Source organism: Nicotiana tabacum, chromosome 19 (assembly GCF_000715075.1).
Source record: "Nicotiana tabacum cultivar K326 chromosome 19, ASM71507v2, whole genome shotgun sequence".
NCBI lineage: Eukaryota > Viridiplantae > Streptophyta > Magnoliopsida > Solanales > Solanaceae > Nicotiana > Nicotiana tabacum.
This window is the reverse complement of record NC_134098.1, coordinates 67,565,710-67,583,142: the sequence shown is the minus strand read 5'-3', so window position 1 is coordinate 67,583,142 and position 17,433 is coordinate 67,565,710. Positions and strand designations below refer to the sequence as shown.

The window sequence follows — 17,433 nt, the reverse complement described above, 5'->3', positions numbered from 1 at the left end:
CTTAAGGTTGGACTGGTTATTACTCAATTGTTTTTGACCTAACTTATTTTAACCCATTTAAAGTTGGGCTAATTTTTAGGCCAAATTGATTAATGAGTAACTTTGCCAAAATATTTTAGAAATAATTCTTTTTTATTTGATATGTTATATATGTCCATAACAAAATACAATTCACGAGAAAATAACACATATTAATTAAAGTTAGATAAGAGTTGGGCGGGTTGGGCTATGACCCAAATTTTAGTCCATCTCAGCCCAAATAACTTTTGGGTGGATCATTTGATCCACACATTTATTGACGCAACCCATTTTGACCCACCTAAAATCGGCCCAACCCACCCATTTGACGCACCTAATTTTAAGCATCTCGCTTTAAGTTGTTTCCTAACAACAAACGCAAAGTAAAAAGAGAGAGGAAATTGTTCTTTTCCTTTAACGTTTATCTTTCTCATCGTCTGTGTAAGCTTTGTGAAACTGATATAGTTGGTACAGAATTTCTGGGCATTTTCTCCATTTCGGTCCTTCTATGTGTGTTTGGGTTACTTGTGTAATGTCAGATCAGAGACAGGAAGACCCTTTGGCATAAATAAAATGAAAGTCAATTTTGAATATCCAATTTATATTACACAGTTTGTTTTTCTGTTTTATCCTCCACCACGCTGGATGTTTCATCCAAAAAAATTGGATATACAATGCATATATAGCTGAGAAAATTATGTGGTTGAAGGGAAAGAAAAAAAGAAAGATACGCTGGTTGCCAACCTACTGTAATTCTCGCCCTTTATCTGAGTTTCATAGCAACGGTGTGAGTGAGCTCACACAGGAGATAAATGTTTATCTTACTATAATTATAATAAACGTTCATCTCTCCCATCGGTCTAAGTTTTGATAGACATAATTAACAATAATTGTGCTAATAGGAGGTAGTAACATGCTAGCTCACCTAATGTTATTGAATAGAAATATGAAATGTTAGTCGCTGACAATTCTATCAGCGACACATTCCTGAACCAAAGTGTGGTTCTTTGGGACTCAAACAACACAAATAGATTTTAAAAAAAAAATTAGGCACCATTTTATATATAGCGCGGTTATTCACCGCGTTATACCTTAACGACAGTTTTGTCCGTTAAGGTATAGCGTGCATATATAAAGCGTTATAGTATAACGCCTTATATATGCGCGCTATATCTATATAAAAAACCGTTCCATCTCCTTCCCCCACCAGACGCGAACCAGCAGACCCCCCAAACAAACTAATCGGTCCCCATCCAAAAAATCGCCCCCTCCATTTTTAAAGAAAAAACTCAGTGGAGCCCACCCGTCCCATAAAAAAGTGTAACTTCTCGGTATTGTAGCAAGCTTACACCGGATCTAATGCGTTATCGCGTAGTGGATTGCTCGTTTCGGGCCCCAAATCATCAAATCCTCATCTTTCAAAAAATTATAAATCGAGGTATTCCGACTTACTTTTTGTTAAAACTCATGTATAAAAAATGTGTATTAGTTGTTTTTTGCTATGATCTATGTTTTTTCGTGATTGTTTTATGATTTAATTAATTTGTTATTTTTATCCGGATTAGATTATTGTTGTAGTAAAAAAATAGTAAAATAGATAAATTATTATTTTATGAATAATTAATGTTATTAGTCGTTATAAAAATATTTATTAGTTATTTTTTACTGTGGTATATGTATTTTCGTGATTGTTTTGTGATTAAATTAATTAATTATTTTTTATCCGGATTAGATTAGTTATGTGCTAAAAGATTAGTAAAATTGATAAATTATTATTTTATGAATAATTAATGTTATTTAGATTTTATTATTGTACATATATTAATATGTGACTTTAAGTGTCTTTTAGTATTATGTTGTGCCCGTAATTGTAATCTAGTGCCATTTAGCGTAGTATCTTTGTAGTTATTGAACTTAATCATTTAATTATCTGTTAACCCCAAAAATATTTGAAAACAAGATGATAGTTCAAACACAAACTCTCTCGAATGTTAGTCAACAAATGTAAGAAAATAATATAGAAAACAACAATATTTTTCAAACTAAGTATTTTTATATGAATACTTATTAATTATATCATGTATAGTTATAAAAGAATAAATTAACATATAAAATAAGAAACAAACATATAAAATAAAAAACAAACATAGAAAGTAATAAACTAACATATAAAATAATAAACTAACATACAAAATAATAAACAAACATATAAAATAATGAAATAAATATTTAAAATAATAAACTAACATACAAAATAATAAACTAAGATATAAAATAATAAATAAACATATAAAATAATAAACTAACATATAAAATAAGAAACAAACATATAAAATAATAAACTAACGTATAAAATAATAAACTAACATATAGAAGAATTAACTAACATATAAAATAATAAACTAATATATAAAATAATAACCTAACATATAAAATAATAAATTAACATATAAAATAATAATATAGAAAATGTATCAACTTAAGTAATAATATAGTAAAAATATCGATTAAATATTAATATAAAAGATATTACAATATATTTAAAGACGTTAAGCAATCAAAAAGAAAAATACTTTAATTAATATTGTTCAATTTACAGACATTGTCATGGAGGTTCCCCATGTGCATCCCGGACCTGCATCTCGAGAGCTACTGTTGCTACAGGGCAACCATAGGTCTTCATACATCTGGGATGGGCAGTGTCTGTGTCCCAGACGTATAGACAATATGTGGGAGTTCATTAGGGACCACCCACTCCATCCCCGTATAGTTATACGCCTTCAGGATGCGGGTTTCTATGAGATCATAGAGATCGCCCGGTTGCAGTTCGACTGGGCGTTGATCACGGTTATGATAGAGCGGTGGCGACCGGAGACGCACATATTTCATCTACCCATCGGCGAGGCTACCATCATGCTTGAGGACATAGAGGTTCTTTTCGGGTTTCCGATTGATGGATTACTTGTAGCTTACTCGCATGCTCTTAGAGGCTACAAGGGAGTGCATTACCTGCATATGTTGCAGCAACTCACCGGTTTCCAGCCATCGGAGGTGATTGCATTGAGTGGGGTGAGTCGATTGCAGCTGATGCCCGTCCTACAGAATTTGGAGGCGATGGATGCAGAGATTACGGATGCCTCACCGGCGGAGGATATCGACCGACACACGAGACTATTGTTACTGCTGATGTTTGGTGGTGTACTATTCCCGAACACTTCGGGAAACCTAGTCAGCTTGAGATTTCTACATCATCTGGAGCGATTAGATGATTTACTTAGTTACAGCTGGGGTGCAACTGTTTTAGGTTACCTGTATAGGCAGATGTGTCGGGCGTGCATGGGCACCCAGAGAGACGTTGCTGGATTTTTACCGTTGCTGCAGGTGAAAATATAGTCAATTCTTTTCATGATTATAACATACATAGTAAAAATATACCTTAAATTTTACGTCCACAATCTATATTAGGTTTGGGCCTAGAAGCGGTTCCAGCCACCTCTACCACCAATGGCTCCGGATGTACCACCTCTACCATTTCTCCCTTTTGCTTGGAGGTGAGTTGATAGGCGAGGCTAGGACGCGAGTTCGAGCGCTCGACAACATCTCCCCTATTACAGGGATTTGTTGGATTTTCTTGAAGGCGTGTAGGTACATGTATACTTAAGTTTACTTGGCCTGACTTTATATTTGTTGTGTTTACTGACAATTCATGTGTTTAATTAATAGTTCGTATGGAGGCCATACATCGACGCGCTCATAGCTGGTTTGCCCGATTATTGCTCCCGCGGCCGAGCTATGTGGAGCTCTTCCGTCCCACTGATATGTCTCGATATTGTCGAGCATTATGCCATCGAGCAAGTCCTTTGCCACTTTGGTCGACCGCTACTTGTACCTATTCCGCCCACTTGGATTAGGACACATTACCAACAGGATTATCGTTCCAGGGTTGACCAGACATACTTGGCCTAGATAGAGGCCCAGATTGAGGTTTGGGACCAGAGGTATGACCTGATTCTTCCGCTCCTTGCACCTGAGCGTACGGATGGAGAGCATGATTATATGGGTTAGTATCGCAGCATTACCCGTCTTCTCATCGGGAATCCCGTTCATCGCGCTGGAGATCGGTACATTCCATACACCGGGAGGCATGAGGCACCAGTATGTTAGTTGTTATACTTACTTATAACGTTACATTATCCTTACATAATTAATAGTTTACATGTTATGTAGGCTATTGGCTTACATTAGTTCTACCAGTTGGGACTGTAGAAGCTGCAGTATACCGGCGAAGGAGCGACAACTTTGCACGGGTATGGCCGTCGGGTTATTGATCTTGCTGCCGAGACATTGAGACATGCCCGAGATGATAAGAGCTTAGGATACGAGGCTGCTTATGTGCCGCCATAGGAGTACCATCATGGGCAAAGTACCTAAGAGACGAGCGTCTTCTCTTAGGTTTCTTCCTCCCATGCCCATCGCCGCCCGGCCCGCGTTAGAGGGGAAGATTAGCAAAGAGGGAAAAGACCAGTGGAGCCTGAATGTGGTAGACGTGGAAGGCCTTGGGTAGAGAGGGAGGGGTGTCCCACGAGGTCGTGGTGGTCGGCGAGGACGGGGTCCCCAGCAAGGGGGCGTTGAGGCACCCATGGACGATATTAGAGATGATCAGCCGGGTGACCACCCTGAGCCACACGATGCTCATCATAACATGCTGTCATTCAGCCTTTAGTTGTCGCCAGGGACTTCGCAGGGGAACCCGTCAACTCCATTATTGATCACGGGCACGGCCATTACACGACATGAGTGGGATCAGTATTTTTCTGATCCCCTAGAGTTATCGACGATTGCTGATTCTCGTCCGACACGAGAGGTGCATAGTGGGCGACCACTGAGTTATATTTCATCACCGAGGGATGCTGAGGATCTAGTACATACTTCATCTACTCCAGTGCACCTCGATGTTCCGATAGAGCCTTGCGGCGCTACTCATGCACAGGTTTGTTTGTATAACTATTGTATCTATTTGTTTTTATCTCATTGATTAGTCAGTAATATCTAAAGCATTTTTATTTTTTTAAAGACATCGGCATCGCCCGCCACAGAGGCCGCATTGTGCGATACTGAGATGCCGAAGACGGATGATCTTTTCAAAAGCCCGCTGAGACCATGGTATGACTATTATATTTTTTTTCCTAACACGTACGTTAGTAATTATTATTTCATATAGTAAAATATCTTATTATCCAGTAAGTTACTGCCGGCCCGACGACCACTTCTACCCAGTCTGCCAACCTTACCGACGATCATATTGCAGCGCATCCTCCGATAAAAAGGTGACGTGGTGAGGATAATCCTGATAGAGTAGCCGGGCGGGATGAGATGTGCCTCAGGCCAGCCAATGCTTTAAAGCACACAAGTTGTGGGACACATTGACATTTATTATTATTTTTATATATGGCATTAACTATATAATAGCCACATTATTTATGTTTTACATAATTTGCGCATGTGTTTTTATTTCTCGAGATATTTATTAGTTTAACACTTCAACACAAAAAAAAAAAGGCAGCTTAACATAAAATTTAAATTCGTTACCAATTAAAGATAACACATGACACGTACAACATACAAATAAAATACTACACTCAACGCATCAATGTGTTTGTTTAGTCACTATCGCCCATTATTCTGTGCTTCAACTACTTAATTACTCCTCCAACCTATTTTTTTCTTCCTCTGCCTCTTTTAGTTTCTCCTGCAATGCCGCAAGTTGTTCTTGTAATTTCACGATCTGGAGTTCATATTCACCAGTAAGATTCCAAATGTTTAGTAAACATTTATTGTAGTATTCCTGATTAATTGGTTCATCATACCATTCATCAAAATCACAGTTCTTTTCGTCCTACCAATGAGAGAATAACATAAGACTATTAATTAATATGTTATATAAAAAGTATTAACAAATACTTACAACTTGTTTACACATCCAACGTCTGCACCCTAGATTACAATTTGACCAACATGACTTCAAAATCGCACGTTTGCTATAGTAACACATTGGTACGTAATTGCGTCCAAACATGTCGTAATGCTCGAAAATGGAAAATTAATGGAAAGTTTTTCTATTAGTTTCATTACAACGCAAATAATAACTAAAATGCGCGAGGTTTTTATAGGCAGCTAAGAGTAATTTTAGGTTATATAACGCATATTGGTGAGGCGTTATATTTCGTGTGATAATGATTCTTTAGGGTACAAGTGCATCCAACTTTTTCAGGTCATCAACTTTTTCAGTCCGACAACCTTTTCAGGTCGACATGACAATACACATAGCGCATATTTGTGAGGCACTATGTTTCGCGTGATAATGATTCTTTTGGGTACAAGTTGGTCCAGCATTTTAGGTCATCAGCTTTTTCAGGCCGATAACTTTTTCAGGTCGACATGACAATACACATAGCGCATATTGGTGAGGCGCTATGTATCGCGTGATAATGATTCATTCGGGTACAAGTGGGTCCAGTATTTCAGGTCCTCAGCTTTTTCAGGCCAACAACTTTTTTAGGTCGACATGGCAATACACATAGCGCATATTGGTGAGGTGCTATGTTTAGCGTAATAATGATTCATTCGGGTACACCCCTTTCCATAAATGACGATGCACATCTAGATCTTTAAACAAAACTCTCCGCCATCTGCTTGAATGACATCTGCACTATGGCAGTGACTGGCAATCCACGTGTAGACTTCAATAACCTATTGAAAGACTCTGACACATTTGTATTCAGAATTCCCCATCTTCTACCACTATCCACATGCAAAGACCACTTGTCAAGCTCATGTCGCATCAACCAATGATAGGTTTCTGGGTCTTCCTGCCTAATCAATTCCATTCACCTCCTGAATTTACACTCTTGGTGATCTGTTGCATCCATCCATATTAAATCATGCAAGTCCTTGTTCGGATAAGCCCTCTGGAAGTTGGCCTTCAAGTTCCTAACACAGTAACGGTGGTAGGCATACAGTTCCTGCCATGCACACAAATTCTATACAGCACTTAAAATACCGACATGCCGATCATGCCGATCAAATATTAGACAAATACCTGAACGCTGTTTGACAACGTGCTCCTTCAAGTGGTTCAAAAATAATGTCCACGTCTCTTGGCTTTCATTGGCACAAATAGCAAATGATAGGGAAAATATACTTCCATTAGCATCTACAGCAACGGCGATCAACAACGTAATATCATACCTTCCATAGACATGAGTGTCGTCTATGGATATTATGACCGACAATGCACAAAACCATCAATGGCTAGTTTAAATGCCCAGAACACATATCTGAATATGTATTCTGGTATTTCCGGACTCCGCTCAAGCTTTCATTCAACAAGAGTCCCTAGGTTAAAGTGTTTCAATGCAACCATGTACTTGGGTAGAGCAGCAAATGACTTATCCCAATTACCATAAGCAATTTCAAACGCATGTTTACGCCCGAGAAATGCCTTTCTTTTGGTAATGGTACATCCATATGCCTGGTGTACATATGTTATACACTCTTTGATCTTGTACCTTATGGACGCTTCTATGTGTGGAATCAAGACAAGAGAAATCAAGTCAACATTCAAGTTAAAATAATTCTCACTGAATATGTCAATTTCACAATTGTGGGTGCCAATGTATTTTCCCACAATCCACATATTTATTTTCAACTTTCTCGCACGCAGCATCCAATTACAACCTTGAAACCATCTAAGACAAATAACTTTGTATACTTCCGAAGATGACTCATGAACGACGATCTCACGATACTCTTTTATGCTGTACATTCGCATCGCCCTGCTTAGGCGCGCTTTATCAGCAAAAAGCATGCCCTTTGACAGCACCGTTGCTCTAGATTCATCCCACATTATTGTCCGAATTTTGTCAAGATCCCTTGTGAGGGCATCGACATCCGGCATACTTGGCAACTGATCAAGGTAGGGAACATCCCTTAAATGAAATGGCACATGAGACTCGTACACTCTTGGTCTAACGGGAGGTGGAGCATGCTCCCTCGTCAAATCAGATTCATCATTCTCGTCCTCATCACCATTACCCTCATCAGGGAAGGGTGTGTCATCTCCAGACTCATCACCATTGTTGTCATAATCACTATCATCTTTCTGACTCTGCGCATCTGCCAGATCCCGATTAAATATGTCATTTTCGGGCAATTGAGTAAGGACATGACCTTCAAGTTGCTCGTTTTTACTGCACAACCAATAAAATAATGAGTTTCTCAAATTCATCCAAACTTTACATATAAACTTTATCACTTCACTTACAAATCATAAGGTGTTGATATCCTATGATGCACATTATCCTGTTGGTGATAACTCCCGGATGGACCACCATGATCCAACACACCAAAACTAGGCATATTCCAACTGTCTGTTGGTTCATAACATATAAAATTCATATCTGGTTGGTACCCCCTGTGGAATATATAAGTGTTAGTACAAATTCAATACATAAAAACAAAAATCGTAACATAAAGAAAAATTGAAGTTTACCACTCGACTTGTGGATTATGTAAACTTGGGGAGAAATTATGTCCTCGCTCCTCATTCGCCCGTAGAGATAAGTTTAGATCAGGCCAAACTCTTTCACCCGGAACCTATTCGGCTAAAACTGCTCCAAAATAATCACCCGATGATTGAGTGATATCCCTACTTTGCGGAATCTCATTATTGCGAACGTCTTCAGCCTTGACGTACATTTCCAACATTTTTATCACAAGAAGTTCCCGGTGATTATCCGGAGTCCTCAAAAAATCTATCAGAGTTTCATCGTCTTCGATGTTAAACTCAGCATAACAAGCAACCCCTTGCGGAGTAACAGGATACAGATATCTTCCGGTTACTTTAATATTCACCGAACGTTTGCTCACACTCATTTTTTTACATAACAACGATACCAATCTATCGTACCCCATTATAAGTGCCAACTTAACATGACACTGTGGAGAGCAACTATAGCGTACTGAGTTATTCTCCGCCACAACCTCACCCCCCCAAATATAATGAAACCCTAATTTTTTGCTCTTTGGACATTATGATAAAATGCAAAATAACTTAACGAACAAATATTTCGGAAGACTTGAAGAATCCTGAATGGATTTTTACCAAATTCTGAAACTCCTTAAATAAGATAAAAATCAGTTCGGGGTTACAATTATTTGATGTATAGCGCATGCATAATAGGCGCTATACCTATATGAATTATTGCTGGAGCAGTTAAGTGCAGATGAATTGTTCGTGGGGCCACATTTTATATATAGCGCGGTTATTCACCACGCTATATCTTAACGGACAGAACTGTCATTAAGGTATAGCGCGGTGATTCACCGCGCTATATATAAAATGGTGCCCGATTTTTTTTTAACCTATTTGTGTTGCTTGAGTCCAAAAGAACCACACTTTGATTCCGGACTCTCAGCAGCCCCCGTGCAATAAATTTGAAGGAGTAGCATTTTCTGCATTTTCTCTCCTATATTTTTTGAGAAGATTATTCTGTTTATGAATACATTTCCAATTCTACCAGGAAACAGATATGAAGGCTGACGTGGTGGATACTGGATGGGGTATACTAGAATGATATCCAACTTGTTTTAATCGTCAACTGACTCGACAAGAAAGTATTACTACTTGGTACTGAATTTCTGGGTATTTCCCCCATTTGGATCCTTCTAGATCACTTGTTGGAGTGTTTGTGTAACGTCAAATCTAAGAACAGGAAAAACACCTTTTGGCAGGAACAAGAACAAAGTCAATTATAGAAATCCAATTTCAAAACATTACACCTTATTTTGTTTGTGGTTTTTGTTTTATCCTCAACCACGGTGGATGTTTTATCCATAATATTGGATATACAATGCATATATACCTAAGAAACTTATCAATTATTTGTGAATATAAATGGGGAAAAAGGGAAATGAAAATGAAAGAAAGGGTATTGACAAAATTGGGGTCTAATTAATGGCGTGTACAGATAAGCAAAAAAAAAAATACACATAAACGTAGATGAAGATGAAAAATGGCTTCTTAACGTGGGGGGTCCGGTGGCCCATTTGCATTTTTGGATTTGGATAGGCATTAAACTCGAGAGGAAATCAAGATTCAGCTGTCAGTATTGTTTTATTATAACTACTTTCAACTTTAGAAGCAGACACAACACAACATTGGTGGATGTTTTTGTGTATGTATCAGGTGGGGGTTGAATAATAATATTATGTTAAATTACGGTAATAGTTAAGAAAATAAATTACTTTGTCGGTTTTTTTAACTGAAATCCTAAAGTTTATATGTATTGTCACAGAGAGTACTGTTGGACCTTTCTGTTGAAAAATGGAGGGCCGGCTGGGGTAAGAAATGATTTCACATAAATGGTTAAAATATTCACCCGTTACCTAACGTTTCGACTCCTTTGATGACTCAAACCCACAACCTTGCTTGTAGGTGGGGTGTTAAACATCGGAGCAACCCTTGTCAATATTGGTAACTTTAGTAAGACTTTTAGAAGATTGTATAAATTATATATTGGAGCAATGATAGAGTTGACAAAAAGTAATTAGTATCATCTAAGTTTTTAAAGCGATAATATTTTTGGACCAAATTTATTTAATTGGACCGATAGATAAAAAGGACAGAAAGAAGTATCACATATTGAAAATGGCAGCGCGGTGCACTAAGCTTCCGTTATGCGCGGGATCGGGAAGAAGTATCACATATTGATTCTCTCAAACTTCAAAGCTTTCATCATTTCGTTCCTTGTTTTATTTCTTTACAGTGTATCTGATGGAGTATTCATTATCAAAGCCTTACCAAATAAGGAATCTGGATTGCCACACAGATGGTTGATTTCCAATTCTTTAACATTTCCCAAATGCTAAAGTTAGATATAACTTCTTGGACACTGTTTTAATAATTGCTTAGTGATTGAGACGTTAAGACTAAGAGGTGAAAAGATATGTTTGCACCTTCGATATTTTCTCATCTTTAAAATATCGTGTTTATTCCACCCGCCTAATAATTAATACCACTCTCTTTCGATTACATCATTCCTTTTTATTACTTTTTGACAAATCGCGATTCTTGTTTCCTGGTGATTGTGATGTTTATAATCCTTGTCAACAATTTTCAATTGGTTGTACTTAAACATCAGCAGAATTAGAATAGCCTCTTAGAAGGCGTTTCATCCCAAAACTTTGGAAATGCAGGGCAAGCCATCGTTATCCCAACTTTTAGCATTCATTTTTGTTACATCAAATATTAAATAAATTAACACTAGGTTACAGTCGCGGGCAGATCTAGCCAATATGTCTTTATTGTGTATCAAATAAATAAAAGTGTGTTGTCTCAAATAGAATACAACTACTACGCATTCTGACGCTAAATTCTGAATTTGCGCTTGCCTCTATTTTCAATCTTGCATATGATTCTTACCTTCACATTCCAATTTAATACATGTTCCATTTTCATGCAAAGGATCATTCAAAGTTGAACATCTATGTGAGAAGAGACGATATCATCACTACTCAAACATAAGGATATACATCTTTGCATTCCAATAATTGGAAGAATAATCTGTAATAGTTTTGACCAATAAGAATTGGATCCAAATTTTAAATCTATTTTTCACTAATACTGACATATTTAGGTTTCTTTCATTCAGGTAAGTCCCCCTCTTTCAGAATACCGGGGGACTTTAGTTGTCAAAAGAATAAAGAATCATCTACCCTCCTTTAACTTGTCCAATGCTTTCTGGCGATTCAACGGAAATTCAACATGCTGAAAGTCCCGACGATAAGCAACCGTGCAGGAAACAGAAGCACCACAAGCAAGTGCATGTGCTGCGACGCAACTAGTGTACTGAATCGCTTCAACGACTCTTTCCCACTATGTAAAATGCCAGCAAAGTTGAACTGGCCATGGCCCATATTACCTGATTCCACATGCCTTCTAACAACAATACCAGCATTAACCCCACTTGGTGCAACCAATGGCCACCAAACTCTGCGCCTCTGCTTCCTCCGAGCTTTTCTAATGCTGTTCAGCTCTTGGCGAATTACGTTTCTTACAGATTTTAAGTATGAGTTCATGTCATGATCTCTTTGTATTGTTCCTCCAGAACCATAGGCTGAGCGATCACTTAGGATTTCAAGTGGGTGGGGTGAGTTTAAAAACACAGACTGAGCAGCTCGAATTTGTTTTTCTGCCTCTGTTGAACTTGATACAGGATCGCTCATTAAATACAGACCGGAGCCTGAAGGTAGTAGGTCATGGTTCGGAGAAAACTTGTCATCTGGCTGGAGAATTAAGAACTCCCCCATTGGTGCAAACAACAACTTCTGTTGATAAAAAAACACAGTTATGAGTAAACATAGAACTTAAAATACTTAACACATTAAGTCATTCTCTATGTAAATTGTGTATCGTTATTCTCTACCTGGTTATTCAGACATGGATGATTGCGGAAGTTTCCATTGATTGCTTTAAGAAATTCTGCAACGTGATTGGGATAATTGCAAGAGAAGGCTCGGGGTACAATGTCTCGGTGCATTGTGATTGCCTGCAGATGACTCCGAGGCAAGCCAAGGTGGCGAAGGAGGCGGTCTCCTCCGCACATTATTGACGGTGCACCAAAAGTTATAACAGGAAGCAAGGAAGGAGGAGGAACTTCTCCCCTTATGTGCAGCATGAGATTGAGGAGCAATGATAAACTTCCACCAAGGGAGTGCCCAGTGAAACGAAATTTGGCACGACTACCATGAGATTTAAGGTGTGAACGTACTTCCGGAAGCATCTGTTCGTACATTCCCTTTGCAGCTTCATAAATACCTCGGTGAACCATTACATCCAGACCCTAAAAAAGAAAGATGCAATCACAACTCTCCGTCAATGCACTGGTATTATTAGGAAAGTACTTGTGCGCGTTATGCTAGCACGATAACACAGTGACTAGAAAACAGAACATAGTTTAAATTTTGCACAAGCACTTATTTGAGTGCCTAAATACCTCAAATTGAATAGGTTCAAAGAGTAGATTTGCTTGCCATGATGCCAATGACTCTGATCCCTGAGAGAAGTTACAGATGAAATTCAGCAACAAAATGGAGAGGGAAAAAGGTGAAGATCAAATTGGGCTATGATGCATGCATACCTGAATGACAAAAAATCTTGTCAAACTCTCATCATCATCACATACGAACCACTCACAGGGTGAAGAATGATTCGAGTTCAGGTCATCTGCAACAGCCTGCTTAACTTCCTCCTTTGCAGCAACTACTGATGTCACTGAGTCGCTGGTCGCCATAAAAGAAACAACTTCCCTGTTCCTTCCAACTACATTGTCATCACATCCGATGGTTCTTTCAGAGGAATCTTTGTTTGGTGTAGTGTTGGAAGATTTAAAAGGAAGAATGCTCTTTGTATGAGAGTGCAGATAAGACGCGGCAGAGGCAGCTATATGGTAAGCAGTAGATGCACTTATCCTGTTCCCACTGGTCTTCCCATCCCCTTCTACTGAATTTGTAGAGTTCTTTTCTTCTACCTGAGTTTGAACAACTTCATTCTCTTTCTTCTCCTGGTCTTCAGCTGCTGCCTTCTCTTTCTCAGCTTTCATTGCCTGTTCTGCCTGTTCTGCCTGTTCTTTCTTCTCCAATGAAGAAGTGACAAACCGCAATCCGTGATTCCTCAATAAATTTTCTGGCTGCACCAACAAAAACAGAAACATGAACTCCCATAACATGGCTTCCAGATGACATTGCTTCTAAAACAGAAACAGAAATAAACCAAAGATCAAGTTATCCACTTGACACAGTCACAGAACAAGGTTAAAGCTTGTATAAGCATATTATGAAAAGACTATCTTGGAAAACATGGCTGTCTTTTCCAATTTCTTCAAATCTAGACTTATTGGTTCAGCTAGAAGAAGGGAAAAATCTTGATTCCTTAAAACCCAAATCACGTTAATAATACATAAAAAAACACCTCTAAAGCTAAAGATCGCGCCTTTTGAGACCTTTGTAACCTCAGAACACTAAAATTAAGCATTAAAAGCTGCAATTTTCTGACACCCCTTTCACAGAAGCAAGTGAAGAAGTTAGATCTACATACTCAATATTCCATCAATTTATGCAATACATTAATCTAATCATATATCTATTATCTACCCATTTCTCCATTTACAAGACCTCATTTTTCCAAATAGCCTCAGAAATTAAACAATGAACAATCAACATAAACAAAAAAGTTAAGAAGAAATTACCTTAATTTGGGGTATAGCATAAGCCAGACTTCCCAAATAAGACATCTGAGCATACAATCTAGCTTCAGCTAATGACACCCTTTTTAGCAACTTAGAAAAAGAATTTCTATCAAATTTGAATTTTTCTTCATCATCATCCACCGAACACACATCACACTCTTCATCTCCACCACCACATTGACCATTTTGCCCTTCAGTGTTTTCTTGAACATCATCTTCAACACCACCACCACCACCCTTGTCCCCTACATCATCATCCTCTTCTTTACTACGCATAGACCTAACATGCAAAATCTTCAAAACCCAATTCCCATTTTGCCCCTCCTCCTCATCTTTCTTCTCCTCAATTTTCTCCTCCTTTTCATCCATCAATACGGCGTCGTCTACAGCTATTGCATCGTACCTTCCTTTACCACCTGACCAAAAAGATCTAAGTGGGTACCTAAATGAAAAACCCCATGATGTATTTCTATTCCTCTGAGAAGAAGATGGCTTTTCAACCGACATGGACGCCGCCGACGAACGGCCAACGGCGGATGTACTAAATTGGGTTGCACGAACGTCTAAAGCTCCCGTGCCGGCGACGGCGATCGGCCCCGCCATACCTTGAATCCCTCCCGTTAAACAAATACTATCCATTGACAAAAAAAAAAAAGCCTTTTCAAATTCTACAATTTCTTTCGTTCCTCTTGGGTTTTTTTTATTTTTGGTGTATCAATATATGAAAATTAGAGGTGAAGCTTTATGAACTAAATTGGTATTGTAAAGGTGAAGCTTTTTTTGTTGTTGTTGGGGTGTTAGGGGTGGCAACAATCTTTGAACTTGAAGTTGATTTTCGGTTTTTTCGTAAAAAGATTCAATAATACAGAGAAAATGGAGAGAGAGTAAAAGAATTCAAAGGAGGGGGGGTTTGTATTTGTAAACCCAAGAAATAAATTCACAGGTGAACAACCTTTCAGGTTTCTTCTTCCATTTTCTCTTTCTCTCTCTCACAAGTCACACCAACGATATTTTTGGCTGCCTTTTTTCCTGGAAACTACAAAAGAATTACTCCACCTACACGACATCGTATCTATGTGGCAAAATTTTGTTTTTTACTTTTTAAATTTTTCAACACCATGTTTCGTTATCTACGCTTTTTCGTAATTCCTACTTTTCATTCTCTTCCAGCGTCCCTTTTGACGCCTGATTATACTTTTATTATATTTTTATACAAGATATTATTTGACTGTACGTTAAGATAACAATACTATTATTCTTCAAACTCGTAAGTCGAAATGCGGATCCAAAATTTATATTTAATGAGTTTAATTTTTAAAAATTTTAGTACTAAACTCATTGTCGTGTTAAAATTATGGGTTCAAATCTAATACTTGTGAGATTTAATAAATTTTTATATATAAATTCATACGACTTATAATCGAAAGGCTATATCCGTCCCTATGTGAGTCATGGTATTTTTAATTTAAAGTGTGGTATGTAAAACTATAAACTGTCTTTAGCAAAGTTTGAAAATTAATTAAATAGATAAAGCATTGCAAAAAACATTTAAGTTCAAATTATAAGGCAGTTAAATTCTTGAATTTGGTATATAACCGAAACATACCAAACAGTTTGACAACTAATAAAGTAAGAAGAGATCTCATTTTATATGACATAATTTGCTTAGACATGAAATCTAAGCAAATTGTAAATAATTGGATAAGGACTATATTGGGGGTTTAATAATTCATGCCAACCCAAAAATAAAAGTACCAGGTGACCGCGTCTTACCTAGTTGGCAAAAAGGCCCAAAAAACAGAATTGAAAAACAACAATGAAATGAATTGTCTTACTTATTTTATTATGGAATTTTTTTCATTCCTATATACTATTTAAAATCTTATTATGAAAAATATTTATATTTAGGTATTTACCCGACCTAAATATATTTTAGTTATAAAATATATACAATTCACCTTAAAAGGCTCCAAAATTCATTTTTTGTGCTTTCAATCAAGGGATTTAGTTACACCATTTTTTTCTCCTCCTCTTCTCTTTCCTTAATTTTCTTCCGTCTTAATATACAATAATCATGAAAGCTATTTTTCTCCACCCTGTCACTTTGCCATGAATTGTTTTCCCAGTTTGTAAATTTGGAAGAAAGGAGCAAGTTTTTAGGAGAACAGGAATAGTGAATTTGGAGGTGTTGAAAGGAAAATGAGATTTTTTATGCTTTGTTTTTTAAAGCGTTTTTGGTTTGGACCGTGGTCGCCAAATATGTGATAAAGTCCAACGGACTAACCATTCCTGACTAGAATTTGGTTCCTCTGGACCGTATTGGAGGTGTAGAGGCATTACAGTAGGTGATGAACCAAGTAGCTGAAATGCACCACATGACAAGCATTGATTAATTAGTGTATCGGTAAACTTAGTAACAACCAAGTAAAGACGAGATAAGTGGGTTCTTTCATTCAGCTTGAAATTTCTTGATTTTAGCAATAAGAGTTTTAGAGTAGGCTAAGAGAGCTTGTTGGATAAAAGTTTTGATTTTTGAATTAAGCCAAACAATAGAATGGATTGGATTCAGAGTGAAAAATTCACGGGATTTGAAGCAAAGGAAACTCATAGCATTTCATCCTCCTAAGTTCGACAAATGTCACTGACAAACTGGAAAAGGTGGACTTGTTCCTCTGCACTTCAAGCGAAAAATATGTTTTTATTTTGTTTCTTATGTTGTAAAGATTGGTCTAAGTGAAAAAAAAAATAGATATGCGTGTCTGAAATGTATTCGGTCAAGTATGTGTCAATCATTAAAGGAAGATGGGTCAAGTAAAAATGTATTCAGTATACAATTTATCTACAACTTTCATACATTATTTTTACCCAGTTATATACAACTACAATATCATACAACTTAAATACAATTTTTATACAAATTTTATACAATATATTTTTTGTATATTTTGTATTTGATTTATACATAGTAAAAATAAATTTCATACAACTAATTATATATTATACAACTTATCTACAACTTTCATATATTATTTTTACCCAGTTATATACAACTACAATATCATACCACTTAAATACAACTTTTATACAAATTTTATACAATATGTCTTTT

The 17,433-nt window shown here is 37.1% G+C and overlaps 2 protein-coding genes across 2 annotated transcripts; one reads left to right on the top strand and one right to left on the bottom strand.

The window, feature by feature from the left end:
* The first annotated feature begins 2,625 nt into the window (after positions 1-2,625).
* Positions 2,626-4,422, top strand: LOC142173534 (serine/threonine-protein phosphatase 7 long form homolog). Its single transcript, XM_075239140.1, has 2 exons — positions 2,626-3,399; positions 4,285-4,422. Exons 1-2 carry the CDS (start codon positions 2,626-2,628, stop codon positions 4,420-4,422), a joined length of 912 nt encoding a protein of 303 aa, XP_075095241.1.
* Positions 4,423-11,567: 7,145 nt separating this feature from the next.
* On the bottom strand, positions 11,568-15,364 carry LOC107766701 (phospholipase A1 PLIP2, chloroplastic). Its single transcript, XM_016585539.2, has 5 exons — positions 14,325-15,364; positions 13,218-13,766; positions 13,074-13,133; positions 12,504-12,920; positions 11,568-12,405 (listed from the first exon to the last, which is right to left on the bottom strand). Exons 1-5 carry the CDS (start codon positions 14,961-14,963, stop codon positions 11,827-11,829), a joined length of 2,244 nt encoding a protein of 747 aa, XP_016441025.2. The 5' UTR covers positions 14,964-15,364; the 3' UTR covers positions 11,568-11,826.
* Positions 15,365-17,433: the final 2,069 nt, after the last annotated feature.

Coding starts and splice junctions, on each gene's coding strand:
- LOC142173534 (XM_075239140.1), top strand. CDS start 2,626: ATGGAGGTTCCCCATGTGCATCCCGGACCTGCATCTCGAGAGCTACTG. Junction 3,400..4,284: donor GATTTTTACCGTTGCTGCAG/GTGAAAATATAG, acceptor TTGGGACTGTAG/AAGCTGCAGTATACCGGCGA.
- LOC107766701 (XM_016585539.2), bottom strand. CDS start 14,963: ATGGATAGTATTTGTTTAACGGGAGGGATTCAAGGTATGGCGGGGCCG. Junction 13,767..14,324: donor ATGCTATACCCCAAATTAAG/GTAATTTCTTCT, acceptor TTGTTGGTGCAG/CCAGAAAATTTATTGAGGAA. Junction 12,921..13,073: donor TTGAACCTATTCAATTTGAG/GTATTTAGGCAC, acceptor TTTCTTTTTTAG/GGTCTGGATGTAATGGTTCA.